The 19,741-nt window shown below is 35.4% G+C and overlaps 1 protein-coding gene across 1 annotated transcript in view; it reads right to left on the bottom strand.

The window, feature by feature from the left end:
- Positions 1 to 19,741, bottom strand: part of LOC136025831 (protein ECT2-like) — a 108,111-nt gene that overhangs the window by 68,176 nt on the left and 20,194 nt on the right. Inside the window, exons 6-8 of the mRNA XM_065701830.1 lie at positions 13,734 to 13,877; positions 6,439 to 6,567; positions 1,058 to 1,226 (exon numbers count right to left, since the gene is read on the bottom strand). Coding sequence (XP_065557902.1) covers positions 1,058 to 1,226; positions 6,439 to 6,567; positions 13,734 to 13,877 — 442 coding nt within the window. The remainder of the gene's footprint in view (positions 1 to 1,057; positions 1,227 to 6,438; positions 6,568 to 13,733; positions 13,878 to 19,741) is intronic.

Genomic DNA, 19,741 nt, shown 5'->3' with positions numbered 1-19,741 from the left:
TATTGACGGGTCAAGAAAGGTCAAAAATGATTAGCGGCGTAATTAACATACACTTGATGGATTATAGTGATTGAAATTGTGTTTGCAAAAGGAAACACTGCCGACTAAAACGGAATTTTACTATTTAAATGCTTTTATACTTTTCATGCCTTTAAACATACTTTAAAACTCGTTTTGGCAGATTTTGTCTCACGGCCGAAAAGGTTGCCGATCCCCTTGATAAAGTCAAACTGCACTAGACAAACAAAGCAAACTAATCAAAGTACCCCCCAAGGAAGGGGTTATAAAAAACTTAAGAGGGAGCTAATTCGATTGGAAATTGAAGGTTCTTTTTTTAGAGTCGAAATTGTTTCTGCAAAAGTAAGATACAATCCCCCCCCCCAAAAAAAAGCATTTTGTGGATATTCTTATCTATGTGACGTCACGACATCATGCTAAATTCCAAGTAAACATGGTTTTTCGCTCTTTACAGGGTTGGGAGCTGAGTCAGCAAAAATACCAATATCGAGAATGTTTTATAATATTACTATTAAAGACACCGCAATAATTCCAAGTTTATAAGGGAAAATAAGCCGTCCAAGCCTAGTGATTAGCGCTAGACTTGATTTGTCCGTGAGGACAGAATTCGATTCCTGGTGTCGCTGGTTATTTGGGTCGGTACGTGGATCAGCGGTGCTACTCTGTAACCTTAGCCAGAGTTGACCTAGCTCCAAACGGGTACCTAAAAAATCTGAGAAAAACTCGGGAAGTGTCAGATGATTTGCCAACCATGCACTGCACTCCCGGTCGAAGCAGTGAAATAGGAGATCAGTACCGGCGCCATGCAGGCTATTGGTCAGCATGCAAAAAAATTAAGACAGAAAAATTAATTAAGCAAAGAGATGAAACTCAAATATAAATTAATTAAATATTAATAATTTAAATTTAAAGTAATGGGATAACCCGTTTCAAAGAATAAAAAACCAGACTTTCGGCCGATTTTAAAATACAAAAAATGGTGGCAACACTGGCAGTCAATCATGGTTGCAATTATTTATGTCTTGTTGAACAGACTTACCATCATCGACAATGCCGTCTGGGACATGTTCACAAGATTCGGATACAGAACTTCTTCTCTTTGATGGAGATGCCAAAACTGGAGAAGTCTCACGAAATAATCTCTTTCGATTTTTGCCCAGGATTCCCACTGGTGTCTGAGGTGACTGAACAAGCTCTTTATCCATTTCCTGAAATTAAGTCTTTAAGCATGAAATTTACAAATTTCTGACCCAAGTTTACATAACTACTATTTTTTCGTGGCACAAAACAGTACAAACAATACCCATGCTGCAGCAAAAATATAAAAACTAGGAGAAAATATTTCAGCCAAAGGAAATTGAAATAACGGGCCTTTTTCGTGTTTGGCCCCATGCTCTTAGAAAAAATCGACTACCAGAGCGGATTTAAACTCCTATCAGACCTGGGCCAATGAATTTTCCCCGAAATGCCATAATTATTAGAGTGTTTGCGTAATTTTCTATATAGCTAGGTGTTTTGCCAACACACACGGAGAAAATATGAGATCAAGCTGCTAGAGCAAAATTCAACTCAAGTCAGATTCTATTTCTCATATTTTGAGATAGTTTGTTTCAAATAGTCCAACGATAAGATAACAAAAACTTCGTTCTCAACATACGCCCCCCCCCGGAGCCGCAGGAAGGGTGTAAAAGTATTTCGCGGGGCATATAAGCTTTTTATGGAAGAGGTGGTCTCATAAACTTTTGAGGGGACTCAAAGGATTAGAAATCGAAAGTTTAAATTTACCTTATAAGATTCAAAAGTGATCTGATGGCGATCAGCCCCCCTCCCTCCCAACCTTCTTTTCTCCAAAAGCGTCCAATCGAATTTTTTATACAGCCATTTTGTTCAAAATAGACCAAATATTATATAACAGAAACTCCAGGGATAAAACAGCCCCCCATATATCCAGGGGTAAGTTTTGTAAAACTTGCCCTGGGGGCATATAAGATTTTTATAGAAGGCTTTTAAGGATGGTCGCATAAACTTCGGAGGGGACTTATTCGATTGTAAATCCGAATTTCTAGTGCCCTTTTCAAGAGTCAAAAGTGATCAGAGAGCAACTAGCCCCCCCCCCTAAGGTCCTTTTTCCCCAAATGCATCCAATCAAAATTTTGATATAGGTGTTTTGTTCAAAATAGTTTAAAGATCAACTAGCAAAACTCCAGGGTCAACACATCCCCACAGAGCCAAGGGGCAAGTGTTGTAAGCTATGCCCCGAGGGCATATAAGGTTTAAGTAAGGGGTGGTCGTATAAACTTCGGAGATGGCTCGTTTGATTGAAAATTGAAAGTTCTAGTTACGGTTTTAAGAGTCATGAAAAGTGATCGGAGGGTATATACCCCCCCCCCCACCCAGGCCTTTTCCCCAAATGCATCCAATACAAATTGCGAGATACCCATTTTGTTCAAAATAGTCCAAAATTAAAATTACAATAAATTAGGGGTAAAGAAATCCTCCATAGCACCCGGGATAAGAATCGTAACTTATGCAAGTTGTAAGTTCTTAAGAATCAAAAGTGATCAAAAAGTAACAAGCCCCCCATCCCTCCCTTATGCCTTTTTTATCTAAATACATCTTATCAAGATTTCCAAATAGTCATTTTGTTGAAAATAGTCCAAAATTCAAATTGCTATAACTTAGGGGATGAAAAAATCTTCCCTATCCACCGCAGCAAGGATTGTAACTTATGTATGTTGCCCATTATTAGAATAGAAGGTTCTGTGGAATGGGGCTCATTCGATCGGAAATTGAAACTTATAGCGCTTTTTAAGAGTCAAAAGTGATCACTGGTTGACTACCCCACGCCCCAATTTCCTAAAGGGCATCTGGTCAAAATTTGGAGATAGCCATTTTGTTCAAAATAGTCCAAAGACCAAATAACTATGCTTCCGGGGTTGATCTCCCCCTAGCCCCGGGGAAATGACTCTGAGTTACAGAACTTAATTATTGTTACTTTGATACTTTGTTTACTTTCATACTTAGAATTAGTGATTTAAATGGTAGTTTCGACTTACGGTGCGAGGGCTTTAAGGTGTGCCAGTTGCTTATTGTTACTTTGATGCTTTGTTTACTTTCATACTTAGAATTAGTGATTTAAATGGTAGTTTCGACTTACGGTGCGAGGGCTTTAAGGTGTGCCAGTTGCTTATTGTTACTTTGATGCTTTGTTTACTTTGATACCTTGTTAACTTTGATCCTTTCTTTACTTTGATACTTTGATATTGTTACTTTGATACTTTGAGGAAAGTTGGATGTTGAAAAAAAAATATCTTATTTTGAAATAAGGAGTGCTTTAAAAACTTGAAACTTTTTGTAATCAAAAAACAAACAAAAATGAATTAAAAAAAAAATTCCGAAAGTTTTTTCCCCAATTCTTTCTGAAAGAATTGAGGTGTACTTCTAATGAATCGTGTCTTAACCACAAACAAGAGTACGGATACTGTCCGTTTCCTAAACGGTAAAAGTATCATTCTCTTACTTAAATAGCCAATTTTGTTACTTAGAAATATCATTCTCTTACTTAAGTGGCTACAAAGTTCTGCAAAATTAGTTTACCTTTTTTTATTATAATAATTGGGAGAACAGAATTCAAAGACAAGTGAGAATTGGATTAAGGATTGGTTGTTAGACTGCAGTTGTCTTTAGGGAGTAGGGGTTATGTACTTCTAATGAATGGTGTCTTCACTACAAACAAGAGCAAGGTTACTGCCCGTTTCTCCAACAGTAAAAGTATAAGGCCTATTGCGTATTTGGCGCTTTACTAAAAGGAATTGTATTACAAATGTTTTCTTTTGTCCTAAATATAACATTGAAAATAAAATGAGAATTTTAGTGAAACCAGAATTTACCAATAGGCCCACTAGGCCCTGCGGCGTTCACTATTCCCGAAGTAGTGGGGATTTCCCCGAAAGTCTTGCAAAAACGGAGCGGCAAAAACGCTTGGGCCTAGAGGCGTCAAAGCTTTAAATCCGGCCTGGGCGAAACTAAATTTTAAGCTGGTGAGCGTTCAGCAATTAATATCATCTTATATCCAATATTCAGTTTAATGTATTAGTTCTTACCAAAACTGTTAATTTATTTTCGAAAAAAATATATTTTGAAATAAGAAATTTTGAAAAACTTTAAATTTTGGCAATCAAAAACGAACAGAAATTAATTTAAAAAATTGCCAAAAAAGAAGTTTTCTAAAGAAAAGTAAATGCCACATTAAACTTAAGATCAGAAGAAAAAGAAACCTACTTTAACTCAAACTCAAAACAGCCAGAACTTACTATTAAAGAATAAATGAAACCAAAAACGAACAGAAATTAAATAAACAATCATAGCAAAAAAACACGCAGCAGGTACTAATATAAAATGAATAAATAAATCTCAGAACGAGTAATGCTTAAGCTGAATTTGCAAATCAAGCTTAAAATGAACAAAAATATTTTGCGATTGAGGCATAAATGAAACCCAAAACGAACAGACATTAAATAAACAATCATAGCAAACAAACAAATAAAGTTACTAATATAAATGAGTAAATCTGAAAAGGAGTGAAACTTAAATTGAGTAGGCAAATCCAGCTTGAAACGAACAAAAAACAAAAAGAGTTTGGGTCTGCCTCTTTCTTTCACCGTAAAATCTAAAACCTACTGCGTCATTGGCACTTTACTGAAAACAAATTATATTACAAATATTTTCTTTTGTACTTATTACAACATTGAAAATAAACATAAAAATTGCAGTAGAATTAAATTCTAAACAGATAAAATTTCAGCAATTAGTATCACTATATATCAAATATTTAGTTTAATTTTATTAGCTCTTTCCAAGATGGTTCAAGACAAATATAGCTTCACTATAAACAAGAGCTTCGGTACTGCCCCCTTCCCTAACTGTAAAATACTAAAGCCTACAAGTCGTTGGTGGTTCACTAAAAACGACTTAAATTACAAATATTTTCTTTTTCCAGTTATTGCAGCATTGAAAACGAAAATAAAATTACAGTGAAATAAAATCTTGAACTGGTGATCTTTCAACGATTAATAGTATTATATATCAAACATTCAGTTCGATTTCAGTTGTACTTTTCAAGACTGTTCAAGACACATATAGTTTTCAGTAAAGCACTAATGACGCAGTAGGTTTTAGATTTTAGAGTGAAAGGAGACAAAATCTCAAGCGAAACTGGATTTTATCGAGCCAAGAATGCAAAAACCGGTAAAGATAGATGGCGTGTCACGAGATACAAAAGAACGGAGAATTTGGGCTATATGTGGGACCATCAGAGGGAAGGGCATTGTCACAAACGCGAATATATTTGAAAAGAGCATAAAATAAGGAATCTAATGTTAATATTTATTTTATTACAATGTTTCCTTTTGAAGTAGTAAACCACTAAATCGATGCCAATAATATGACCATTAATTGCTTTAAAAGAGATTAAGGTGTGGCCTCATAATATCAAAAACGGACTATACTGGGAGTAGGAATAGAAAAAGAACTTATCGAATCTTACTGCTATGATTACCTAATTAGAGCAACTTATATGAATTTTGGTTATCCTGAAAGAGATTAAGGCGTGGTCTCGTTATATGACGAAACAAATTTAGTGGAAGTAGAACGAAAAACAAAAGAATAGAATGTTACATTGTGGAGTAGCCGATTTCGCCAAATAAACTGGCTATTGGTTGTTTCAAAGGAGATTAGGGTGTGACCCGTGGTATTACCAACCGGCTTTACTGGAAGCTGGCTGTGCCGTCCCAGCCGAGTGGTTAGCGCGCTAGACATGATATCCTTTGTCAGTGATGACAGAGGTTCGAGTCTTGATGTTGCTGGTTATTTGGTTTGAGAACGAGGGTCAGCGATGTGACTCTGTAAGCTCAGCCAGAGTCGACCAAGCTCCAAATGGGTACCAAGAGAAATCTGTAGAAAAATATGGGAAGTGTCGGATGATTTGCCCCCAACCAAAAATTGCACTCCCGGCCTAAGTCAGTGAATCAGGAGATGGGTGCCTGCGCTACGCTGATCACTGGTCAGCAGGCGAAGTAGTTTTTCAAGTTTACTGGAAGAAGGAAGAAGAAGGACTAGGGTCAAATTTTACTGCGTGGATTACCAGGTCAAATAAAACTTACCCGGTGTAAAAAAAGCGTCTATTATTCGTTTTGAAGGAGACTGAGGAATATTCTCGTGGTAACACAAACCGACTTGCTGAAAGGTGAAAAAAAATACACATAAAAAGAAAGAAAGAATCAAATCTTACGGCGGTGATTACACGATAAGAGCGAATACAACGGATACTGGTTGTTTTGAAAGAAGTTAAGGCGTGGTCTCATGGTATCGCAAACCGATTTTACTGGAGGTAGGAAATAGAAAAAGAAAGAAAATAGGAACCTCTTCATAGACAAATGTTTTCGGGTCAGCACAATATTCCATTTGAATTGACGCCCAGAACCATTCCATTTTCACCTTCTTCACGTTAGATGGTAGACTTTGCGGTACTTTTGAGTTTTTTGCAACAACCTGTAACAAGATAAACATAAAATCATTTAACAGAAGAGATAAAAAAAAAACATTGAGGTGCTTTGACCTGCAACAAGACAAACATAAAATCAATAAACAGAATAGAGAAAAACAAATTGAGGTTCTTGGATCTGCAACAAGATAAACATCAAATTAATCAACAGAAGAGAAAACAGAAATTTAATTGAAGTGCTTTGATCTGTAACAAGATAAACATAAAATCAATTAAGAGAAGAGAGAAAAAAAATTGAGGTTCTTCGATCTGCGACAAGATAAACATCAAATCAATAAGCAAAAGAGAAAAAAAAATAAGAATAGATTAAGGTGGTTAGATCTGCAACAAAATAAACATAAAATTAATAAACAGAAGAGAAATAAGTTTAGATTGAGGTGCTTTGATCTGCAACAAGATAAACACAAAATCAATATACTGAAGAAAAATGGCACATTCGTATGAAAAAAAGGAAAAAAGAAATAAATCATATAGATAATTTATTAAAAGAAAATAAATGGGCTGATGAACTTCGGTCCCGTTTTTAGTTGCACCGCAAATTTATATGTAAATATTAGCATTCTCCTGAAAGCCTTGAAGTGGTAGGAGGGGAGGACTCGCAATCCCCCTCCATCAAATAAGCCAATTTAAAACAATTGTTTTTCACCCCTATAACCACCTGGCCGAGGGAGCGAATTAAAGAGGAAAATGTATAAATTTAGACGTTGCAAGACGTCTCACCAACAAAGGAGACGTCTCACCAATTTGGAGCTAAATATGAGCAAACGCCAGGAGGGCCTTATGTCTTTCCACCCATGGAAACCTCTTAGCATTCCCTGAAGAATTTGTGCAGCCATTTGTCAAGAATTTGTGAAGCTCCTGCATTCATACTTCAGGTAAGTTCGATGATTAATTCCACGTTCAATATTCGATGCATAAATCTACATTCGATATTCGATGTATAAATCCACAATTATTGATTTAAAACTTATAATCCTAAATATCCAACATTAGGAACTCCCTTTGAAAATATCGAACATCAGTTATTACCATGAGAACGTTTTATACTATTTCTCTGTTGGTTCCCTTGGTATCCTTAAACTTACGTAAAACACCGTAAAAAAAGTTCGAATTGATAGACTGTTATTTTTGCTATAGCTATTTTATATAGCCACCCCCTTTTAATTACTGACCTTTTCACTTACTTATAAATTATTATAACTGCACGAAAATTGTGGTTCAATCCCGCTTTCTAGCGTTATAATGAGAGATAAGATGAGATGGCTGGTACAGGTTCTGCGGATAAAGGACGACAGATTACCAAAGACTGTCCTTATTGACAACCGTCTAAGGCTAAACAAAGAACAGCTCGTCCCAGAATGCGTGGATCGATGTCATAAGGGAAGATTTAAAAGAAATACGAACTTCTTGGAAAAATGTAAATAGGGAGGCTTTGAATAGATTGAAATGAAGGAGGAGCGTGTAAAGTATAAATTATTATAACTGCACGAAAATTGTGGTTCAATCCCGCTTTCTAGGGTTATAATGAGAGAAAAGATGAGATGGCTGGTACAGGTTCTGCGGATAAAGGACGACATATTACCAAAGACTGTCCTTATTGACAACCGTCTATGGCCAAACAAAGAACAGCTCGTCCCAGAATGCGTGGATCGATGTCATAAGGGAAGATTTAAAAGAAATAGGAACTTCTTGGAAAAATGTAAATAGGGAGGCTTTGAATAGATTGAAATGAAGGAGGAGCGTGCGTAGATGTGTTGGTCTAAGGCAGCTTGGTGCTGCAGTAAGTTTTTGTTAGTAGTAGTAGTAACTTACTTATCATGTTCTGTATCTAGGGTTCTTCGAATAGGCGGTGCTGATCTCCGTTTCTTCTTCCTTCAGCCAGGAAGTGCAATGGGAGTACTACCCTTGGCAAGTGGCAGCCCTGACAAGAAGTTAATCAGAGACTAAAATCTAATATTTTCAGGTGGGAAACCCACTTATTTTCTGAACTCTAAACGAAGAAATCTTTCTGGAACTGCCACACATCGTTCTAAGGCAGTGGTCCCGATCTGGGCTACCTTGGCCACAAATACAAGGCTTTTCCCCCCCTAGGACTAAATGTCTTTTTTTAACATCCGAGAAAAGCAGCAGAATAAAAACGCTGCCTGGAAGATGAGACTCTTTACCTTCGATTTTATCGAAAAAAAAAGGAGATGTATCAATATATGTATCAAGATATAAAGATATGCATCAAGATGTGTTTTAATAGTCTTTCAAGTTCTTTTAGAGACATAGCTACATTGAAAATAACAACTAGCTGGTGGCACGCGGCAGGCTTCTATATATGGATTCTCATTGTCCCTTGTGTTCTATTGCAGTTTTTTCAAAGATATTTGGTTATTAAAGCAAGTCCAATTTCTAACAATGATATCTACTAAGCTTTGATTTTCTTTTTTAAGGTTTTTGAATTCTTGTAATCCCTTGTTTTTCAATTTTAATTTTTTCTTTTTTAGTTTTTTGTTTATTTTAGTTTTTTTGTTTTTTTCTTTTTAGTTTTTTTAGTTGTTTACCTTTTTAGTTTTTTTTTAAGTTTTTTTTATTTTATTTTATTTTTCTTCTTTATTTTTTAGGTTTTTTTCCGGAGCGTGCCCCAGCAACACGTTTGCAAGGTGCTAATTTTTAACTGCGTAAAACTTGCGAATATACAACTGGTAATTCCTCTGATATATTCTGGTAATTCCTCGACACGCATTCTTTTTTTAGTTTCTCTTTTAGCCGCAAGCCAGGTTTCGCGTTGCTCTTGTAATACATCGACACTCTTTCTTTTGGTAATTTCTCTCTGAGCCGCAAGCCTAACCCCCCCTAAAGCAACACGTATGCAAGGTGCTAATTTTTAACTGCGTAAAAATTGTGGACATACAACATTCTTCGCTGTCTCATTGTCTGTGTATCTAAACCGATTGTCCGATTTACCGACTCTAGAACATGCAACGTATAATTGTCCACAGAAAAAAAAAACCGTATTAAGATCTATACCGCATTTTTCTAGCAATTCTTGTCAACTGACTGTTTCATCTATAAAGAATGATATCTCGAGGTAAGAACTGATCACCAACCATAACGATTGCCATTTCGTTGATAGTTGGAGCATTGTATCTAAGCACATGTTCAGCAGTAGGCATTTTGTCAGCGGAAATAACAATTTTATGCGTATCAGTAGGCATCAAGTCGATTGCCGATTTGAACGGACGCACTAAATTATTAATATTGTGGAAAAGATGTTACAACTGGAAAACGATAGTCCTTTCAGCGCCGGGAGAAATTCCGCAAAGTGCATCCAATTCAGCATTGCTATCACTGATGAAGTACAGTTGCAAAAATTTGTAATGCTCACCTGAGAATGGTAGAAGAGATCATATTTTATAATATGAGGTATAAGAGAGTATAAAGATATAAGAGGGTACAAGAGAATATCTATCATATTCTAAGATAGATTTGCCCTTTTACTTTGAAAGTAGGCATAAAATGACCTTGATCTTCAATTTGGGCACCAAACGACGTTATTTGGAAACATGAGTTATATTTCCTGATGTTTGATAAAAACGATTCGATTCAGACGTATTTCCAGTAAGCAAAGTATTCGATGGCTCTGGTGGTGCACCCAGTTGAGGAAGCTTAACTTTTCCTGAAGCAAAACACATTCTCATTGTTTCACCATTAAACTTCAATGCCTTGCAATAGGGACAAATTTCAGACATAGTCCCGATTTGAACATCTCGACTCAAGCTATAATCATCAGAAGCGCAGTACTTGAATGCCATACGATTACACACGTCGTTGCTTTTGTAATGCATCGACACGGCTTTCTTTTTACTAACTCTGTCAGCTGCAAGCCTAGTTTCGCGTTGCTCTGGTGGTTCTTCGACACGCCTTCGTTGACGTAAAGCCACAAGCCTGGTTTCGCGTTGCTCTGGTGGTTCCTCGATAGGCCTTCGTTGAGGTAAAGCCGCAAGCCTGGTTTAGCGTTGCTCTGGTGGTTCCTCGATAGGCCTTCGTTTATGTTAAGTCGCAAGTCTGGTTTCTTGTTGCTCTGGCGGTTCCCCGATACACCTTCGTTGACTTAAATTGGACATTCCTAATCTGGCCCTTTCTCTTTGAGCCGCAACCCTAGTTTTGCGTTCCTCTGGTGTTTCCTCCTGGTGTTCCTTTTTTGGTGACATTATAGGATAATTTCTCTTTGACATTAGTGATACTTTCTCTTTGAGCCACAATATAATGGTACTTTTTCTCTGAGCCGCATATATTTATATTGAATATGACGTCATGTATTAAGAGCGATGTGGGCATAATGTATTATTTATTTATTTTTTTTTTACTCATCGATACAGATAGTAGTGAATAAATCTTCCTTCTTGCAGCCGACGATCTCGTGCTTTTGACTCAATTGTACATTTCGTTTGATCTTTCCAGTTGTGCGAGTGTTTGAAAATATGTATTTAGTGTGGGCATTGGGGTTCTATTAACCCAAGGTGTCATGCACGATTCAGGCCAGTCGAAAAAATTGAATCTTTTTTTTTTTTAGCAAGAAGAGGGACCAACCCTTTAATATTTTTTTTTATATTTGTTCCTTTGGCCCAAGGACTTAAGGCTGTAAGTTTCAAACTGATCAGGGAAGAAAATTTCTGCAGAAACACGAAAAAAGAAATAAAACAAAATGTAAAAATAAATACTATATGCTATTCTACACCACAAATTATGCCTATATTTGGACTATAGGTAGATTATTCTAAATTTTCTTTGTTCTTATTTTTTTGTCATATTTTCTTTGTGGCTGCTCAATTTTACATGTATGGTAAATTTTCTAGGGGAAAATAAGCTGGACCGCGGTTTGTATTACATATAATTATGCAAGGCACCTTTCAAGCAAAAATTATTAAAATATTCTTTATTCCAATGAATGTTGATTTCCTCTATTTTCATGACAGAATACCCCTCACATCCTTAGATCTGCGACCCCTTCAATTGTATAGCAATAGCGTGCTTACCCCCCCCCCTCCTAAAAAAGGTTAAAGTTAGTTTTATTTTTTATTTTTAAAGGATTAAACCTTTACGAGCTCAATTGATTCAATCTATTTTAAATTTAAGCCTCTATTGACGGACATTTTATGTGCTAAGTGTATTTTCAGCAAATTTGTTTTCATAATTTGGGGGCTAGGAGGGAGTAATAAATTGGTGTTTTCCAATTTCTTCAAAGAAAACATCGAAATATCAATTCCAACGAAAATACGACCAAGAAAGGTATTTTCGAAATCTAGGGGGCGAACCTCTCCTGATCCCTGCTAATTGAAGTCATTTTGGCTATTTCAGAAATTTTTTCGATAGCATTTTACATAATCCAGAAACATGCAAAAATAGGTCAGAAGTTACGAGGTTCTTGCTATCAGTTAACCTATAGGTAATGTTGAGTGTGTAAAACTAGGGAAATCTGAATATTCTATTATCTACTTGAATTAAGAACCTTGGTCTTTTAATAGGAGGTCGTGTGAAATCGACTAGGGCGATTACCTCCTCACCCATCTAACTGAGAAACTTAAATGGGTTAAATGAGCCACTAGCAGAGTCGGGGTCCATTCCTATCTAATCTAAATGAGTCAAATAGCCTCTATTTTACGATGCATTAGTAGATTATATGTATGTTCTTCGCTGTTCCACCTAAAGGGCGTATCCGACGTTTTCACACATTTGAGGTAATTGAAAAAACCAATTTGTATTTTATGGTAGGTTAAAAGTAAATTAATATTTTATTATTGCAAAAGTTAGTTATAGTGCCATAAAGATGAACTACAGCTACAATTGACAACTAACAAATTTTATGGAAATGAATAACAACTAACAACTTTTTTTGAAAAAAAAAAAAAAATGATTCTTAATGTAGGGTGCAGCTTAGTACATGGACTCCTGAATTAGGTAACAATCAAACCATTTTACGAAAGTGAGTAGCAGCTTTTCTAGAAATGAGTAACAACTTTTATTGAAAAAAAAATCTTTCTAAGATAGTGTACAGCTTAGAATATGGGCTCCTAAGAAAAGGACAATTAAACACTTTTATGGAAAGGAGTAACAACTAAAAATTTTTATGAAAATGATCACTCTCAATATTTATTTACAAAAGAGGCATTATCACTAACTACTCCTTATTTATTAAATACCAATATTGTCGTTTAAATCTCCAGTTTCTTTTCACCTTAGGTTTTTGTGGTATAGGGGAAACCGCCCTTTTCGGACACAGTTTTCGGTAGTAACCATTTGTTAAGCTATTGTTAAAGGAAGAAACAGCAAGGTAATGTAAATCCGAAGGATTTAAGCAAAATTGAAGAAACATTTCCTAATCCATCCTACCGTTGAATGCAACCAGCAACCGGTTTTTGGCAATTGTTTCAGGCCTTGATACGGCCTTGAAGATAGCATTGACGTGTTATTCTTTGTTATGTCATTCTCCAACCGTTGAATGCAACCAGCAAACGATTTTTGGCAATTATTTCAGGAATTTGAAAACGTCAGATACGGCCTTGAAAATAGCAGTGACGTGTTATTCTTTTGTATAGTTTTTCTGTACGCTTATTTATTCTTTCGTTTTTCTCTATCTTTTCACTCCAAGTTGAACCTTTATGTGTTTTTCTTAGGTAAGAAAGATATTGATAAGCAACTTTTTCAATACAATTCAAACTAAGTGATCGAGTATTTCTAACGCACATAGTCATGCATAATATTTTGCATAATTTTTTAGTCTTTTTGCACTTCAAGAAAAAAAAAACAAAGTTATTTTGGCATAAAGTTATTATTGCTGAATAAAAATGAATAAAACAAGCATTAGAAGATTGTAGTGGATAAAATTTTTCCTAAAAAAGAAAAAAAAAAAAAAACTGTAGGCCTTTTAGAAAAAAGTTTTAGCGGCATTTTCAAATCTTGGAGGCACAAGAGCGACAGATTCTGGGTTATAAAAAAAAAACTCTAGGATATTATTTAACCAGGCAGTCCTCAACACCATCATTTAATGACAGCACCGTCTGTTCAATACCGCCATTAGGATCAATCAAAGCATAAAATGCTATTACTTTGAATTGACTGACTTTCAAATACAAAGATCAGAGTTAAATACTTAGCCAAAACTTACCACGTGCGTCAAATTAGGGTCATTAACGTCTACCCCCTTTCCACCATTTGATACAAGGACTTCCATCATCTCGTCGGTTTCATTGTCAGGAAATCCGTAGAAGTGCATCTTTAGATTGTGAAATATTTTCATTTTGTAAGTCATCTAAAAAAATATTTAATATATAAATGACATTTTAATAAATATGAATTAAATATATTTCGCGTAGGGAGAGGGTGGGGGGATACGAACCCTATAATACAACTTCTTGCAAACCAATTGCATCGTTCCTTCCTGTTCATTCTCAGGAAGTATATAGAAATTTAAAATATTCTGATATCCTGAATCATAAAAAAAAGCCTGTAATGGATCATTTCAAGTGCATAAAGAAAATAGTTAAAGCTTAAAATACACATCACGTTCGACGGTTATTAGGACAGGGACAAAAATAAAAATAAATGTTACAAAAAGTCTGCGTTTCGTCTTTGTTGTAAGCAAATCCGTATATGAAATATTTAAATTTTTTGCACCATCTAACAGAAAATTATTTAACACTTACCGATGCATTTCAACTTTACTTAAATAGACAAAATTATATTTAGACAAACTTAACGTCAGAAAATTGGGAGGAAGGGTACCCCCCTTATTTTCATTGTTATAAAATGCGTAGAAGCGTATCTTTAAATTATAAAGAATTTCCATTTTATAAGATGAAGGCTAAAGATCCACCGGAGCCATTTTTGGTGCATAGAACGTCAAATAAACGTCTCCGTTACTAGACCTTTTTTACTGGGACCAGTAGCAAGCATGTCGCTCAACCTCACTAAAGCAGGATTGATCCTTAGGCCCCATATTGCCAAGCAGAGCATCAATGCACTGTGCTACCACAAGGTGTCTTTTTATACACCATTCAAAAAAAAATATAATAATAATAATAATAATAATAATGCATATATATATATATATATATATATATATATATATATATATATATATATATATATATATTATTAATAATATAAATAATATAATATAATTATTATATTATTATATATATTATTATATATAAATAATATAATTATTTATTAATAATAAATAAAAAATAAATTTTTTTATAACTTATAAAAATTATTTTATGCACTATATATAAATAATGCATTTCAGCAGCAATAAATCAAGAAATTACACTTGAAATAAACTAAACGTCAGGCAGTTGGAAGGGGGTGTTACCCCAATAGATTTAGATTATCTCAAGGGCATTTGGCTGTATATTCTCGACCTAATCAAATCAGACATTTCTGTCGAGAGTTGTAGACTTGGAGAATTGGAATGAAGGTAAGGTTTGAAAATTTTTGAGACAAAAAAAAAGAATAAAAAAAATAATATAAAATAGGCCCTACAAACAAAGGGTACCAATCTAGGGGGGAAGAACCATTAACGTCATATAAAACAGGCCCGACGAGCAAGGGGTACCAATCCAGGGGGAAAGAAACAGGGCCAAACAACATCAGTTATTGAGGTCCACTAACATGAATTACCAGACTCTGCGGACAAGATTAAATAAAAAAAAACTAATTTTTTTTAGCTGAAAGTAAGGAGCGACTAAAGTTTGACTCTTTGCCACAATTCTACTTTTTAAAACAACAATTTACTTTTTAAAACAAAATTTGTTTTTTTTATTTAATTTCTGAACGTTTTTGAATTAATGCATGTTTGGTTTTGGCTCTCGGCACATAAATTATTAAAATGAAATGTGTATACTAATTCTATTTTGGCTAAATGGCTTTCTCTTAGTTTTGATCAGACGATTTTGAGAAATAAGGGGTGGAGAAGGAGTCCTACTTGCCCTCCAATTTTTCGGTTACTTAAAAAGGCAACTAGAACTTTTAATTTTTAACGAACGTTTTTATTAGTAAAAAATATACGTAACTTAAAAATTAATTTACGTAACAAAATTTCATAACCTTATATTTTTATTATGTATACGAGGGGGTTTGTACCCTCGTTAATACCTCGCTCTTTACACTAAACCGGGAGTTTTGTCCCAATTCTTTAAGAATGGCCCCTGAATCAGAAAGGCCGTAGAATAAACAGTTGAAATTACTAAAAATACTTTAGCATAAAGAGCGAGGTATTTATCTCCTCCTAAATACCTCGCTCTTTATGCTAAAGTAGTATTAGAACCCCTCATATGCGTAATAATCTCTGTTCGTTTTAAGTTTCAATGCTACTCCTTCCTTTCATTTGAAAAAAGTTTTCATGTTTATTTTTCATTGTTTTCTTATAGTAATGCTAGAAAATCCTGCGCCCTTTTCATTGGATTTTTCTTCCCCCATGACAAATTCCTCCAAGGAAAGATCCTCCAACATAGGCCCCCTCGCCTCAGCCCCACCCCCAAACAAAATAAAATCCCCCTGAAAACGTCTGTACATTTCCCAATAACCATTACTATATGTAAACACTGGTCAAAGTTTGTAACTTGCAGCCCCTCCCCCAGGGATTGTGGGGGAGTAAGTCATCCCCAAAGACATAGTTATTATGGTTTTCGACTATTCTGAACAAAATGGCTATCTCAAAATTTTGATCCGTTGACTTCGGGAAAAAAATGAGCGTGGGAGGGGGCCTAGATGCCCTCCAATTTTTTTGGTCACTTAAAAAGGGCACTAGAACTTTTCATTTCCGTTAGAATGAGCCCTCTTTCGACATTCTAGGACCACTTGGTCGATACTATGTCCCCTGGGAAAAACAAAAAACAAAAAAAAAAAAACAAAGAAATAAACACGCACCAGTGATTTGTCTTCTGGCAAAAAATACAAAATTCCACATTTTTGTAGATAGGAGCTTGAAACTTCTACAGTAGGGTTCTCTGATACGCTGAATCTGATGGTGTCATTTTCGTTAAGATCCTACGACTTTTAGGGGGTGTTTCTCCCTATTTTCTTAAATAAGGCAAATTTTCTCAGGCTCGTAACTTTTGATGGGTAAGACTAAATTTGATGAAACTTATATATTTAAAATCAGCATTAAAATGCGATTCTTTTGATGTAGCTATTGATATCAAAATTCAATTTTTTAGAGTTTTGGTTAATATTGAGCCGGGTCGCTCCTTACTACAGTTCGTTACCACGAACTGTTTGATCAAACTCCGCTTTGTCAGCCACCTGAAAAGCTATATCTTTGAGATAATACATTGTTTTGACTTTATAGTTAGATGCTGGAATCGACGGCAACTGAATTACACAACTACTCCAGGAAAACTGATGCCTTTCTTATTTCATCTTTCCAAATAATGGGACAAGGAGTCAAAAGATTGAGGCCAGACCTTACGGACAGGGTAGAAGAAAGAAGAACAGAAATACTCATACCCCAAAGGGGTGCCAATTGGCGCAAGGAGAGGTCATACACCCTCTAGATTCTGAAAAATGTTACATCGAAAAACAATACCCTCATCTAGATTTTGAAAAATACTTTTTTTTGTATCTTGATTTATAAATTCAACCCCTACCATACATCTGTGAATTGCCCCCCTCCCCCTGATAAACCATCTCCTAAAAGCCAAAAAAGAAATATGACAAGAAATTCTTCATTTATTAGCCAAAAACGCAGACACATGTCCCAGCGAGGGATCAAAGGCCTTTAAAAGTGCGTGTGTGTGTGGGGGGGGGGGCACATGTTGTTTGAACACTACCCCCCCCCCAAAAAAAAAAAAACACAAAGAAAAAAAATGACAAATGGCCCAGACTAAAAAAAAAGCAAAAACTAATAGGGGTTCAACCTATGCAGGACAAACCTACCTCAAGACAAAGAAAATATAAAAGTGAAAAAAAACCTTTTTTCATAATTTCGACAACACCCTCACTTCAGTCGACAAGCCACTTTACTTAACAAATTATATACAATATGATAAGCAACGAGAGGATAAAAATCCGACCATACAGTCAGAGTAAGGGTCCATTCACACTGTGATTTTCTATTACCGAAATTCACCCAGAATAAAAAAAAGAGAAAAAAAAAACAGCAAAAACTAAAAGGGGTCCAACCATTACTGGACAAACCTACCCCAAGACTAAGATAAAGCAAAAATGTAACAAAAACGAAAATTTAGCAATTTGACAAACACCCTCACTTTACTGGACAAGCGACGTTAGTCATCAAATTTTATACAATATGATAAGCAAAGAGAGGATAAAAATCCAAACATACTGACAGAGTAAAGGCGCATCCACACAGCGATTTTACAAATACCGAAATTCACCCGTTCCAACACCCAAAATTAGCTAGGAACTAAGAACTACTACCGTAATTATCCCATGTCCTTGTCTATATCTCAGGTTTCGTACAGTGTTTGTTTCTCTTGTCGTACAGATGCTCTTGAGATCTGACAAGCTCCAGTGGCTTCTCTAATATTTCTTATCTAAATTCTTCTTATCTAAATTGCTTCTCTAATTCTAAATCAAATTCCGAGCTTACAGTGTGTTGTTACAGATGGTGTTCAAATGCTGAGTCACGAAATCAATCCCACCCCTCTACAGGACTATCAATATTTCTTCTTTTTCTTGTTTGGATTAGTATGGACATGCTTTCAAATTATCACATCACCAAAATCAAATTCCGAGCTTACAGTGTGTTGTTACAGATGTGTTCAAATGCTGAGTCACGCACTACACAGCCGAAATCAATCGCACCCCTCTACAGGACTATCAATATTTCTTCTTTTTCTTGTTTGGATTAGTATGGACATGCTTTCAAATTATCACATCACCAAAATCAAATTCCGAACTTACAGTGTGTTGTTACAGATGTGTTCAAATGCTGAGTCACGCACTACACAGCCGAAATCAATCGCACCCCTCTACAGGACTATCAATATTTCTTCTTTTTCTTGTTTGGATTAGTATGGGCATGCTTTCAAATTATCTCATCACCAAAATCAAATTTCGAGCTTGCAGTGTGTGGTTACAGATGTGTTCAAATGCTGAGTCACGCACTACACAGCCGAAATCAATCGCACCCCTCTACAGGACTATCAATATTTCTTCTTTTTCTTGTTTGGATTAGTATGGACATGCTTTCAAATTATCTCATCACCAAAATCAAATTCCGAGCTTGCAGTGTGTGGTTACAGATGCGTTCAAATGCTGAGTCAAGCATTACCAAGCCGAAATCAGTCTTACGTCTCTACAGAACTATCAATATTTCTTTTTCTTCTTGTTTGGATCAGTAGGAACATTCTGTCGCATAATCTCATCACCAGAGTCGAATTCCGAACCCTGCAGTAAGTTACTGCAGCTGAGTTCGAACTTTTGGTCTTGTACTACCAAGTTGTGATCAAGCCTACTGCGCCACTACAAGACCTCTCAATATTTCTTTATGTTTGCAGTTTTTCTCTATCTGGTTAAGGCTTATATATTTGCCAATAAGAAATGAAAAATTTTTGATTGGCTTCGCTTTGATTAAGTTCAATTTGATTTAGATAACTCAGAAGACCACACTGTCTTTCCATGACGAAAGTATAACGGTTCAAAATAGAGATGAAGTCCTTAAAGCAAAAGTTCCAAACCTGAAGATTCCACGTCGGCTCTATCGGAACATATTTATAATTATCTAAATCATTTTATTTTGTTTGAATATGTTTCTTTGATTTCTAGAGACAATGGTTTAAAGCAAATTTTCAGGGAAACAATCGAAATTAAAAAAGTTTTATTCAAGAATAATTCAATAAACAAAGATACAGGTGAATTTGGATTGAATTCAATTTATAATAATTTATTGAGGTCAAATAAAGTATATCTCATTTCACATAAGAGCTATGACCTCCGTCCACCTGATATGTCAGATAAATCTAATGAACCGGAACCGAAAAGGTCAAGGAGATTTGCTTGCGCTGTTGCATGGAAAAAAATAAGAGCAATAATCTATATGTCATTAGTTTATTGGGTATACATTTTGTTTGTTTTTATTGATGTCTTTTAGTTTTACTGTTGATGATGAACACTGTATATGTGTTCGAAATATCCAGTTAAAAATTC

This window comes from Artemia franciscana, chromosome 4 (genome assembly GCF_032884065.1).
Source record: "Artemia franciscana chromosome 4, ASM3288406v1, whole genome shotgun sequence".
Lineage (NCBI taxonomy): Eukaryota > Metazoa > Arthropoda > Branchiopoda > Anostraca > Artemiidae > Artemia > Artemia franciscana.
The sequence above is the reverse complement of the archived record's forward strand: the minus strand, read 5'-3'. Positions and strand labels throughout refer to the sequence as shown.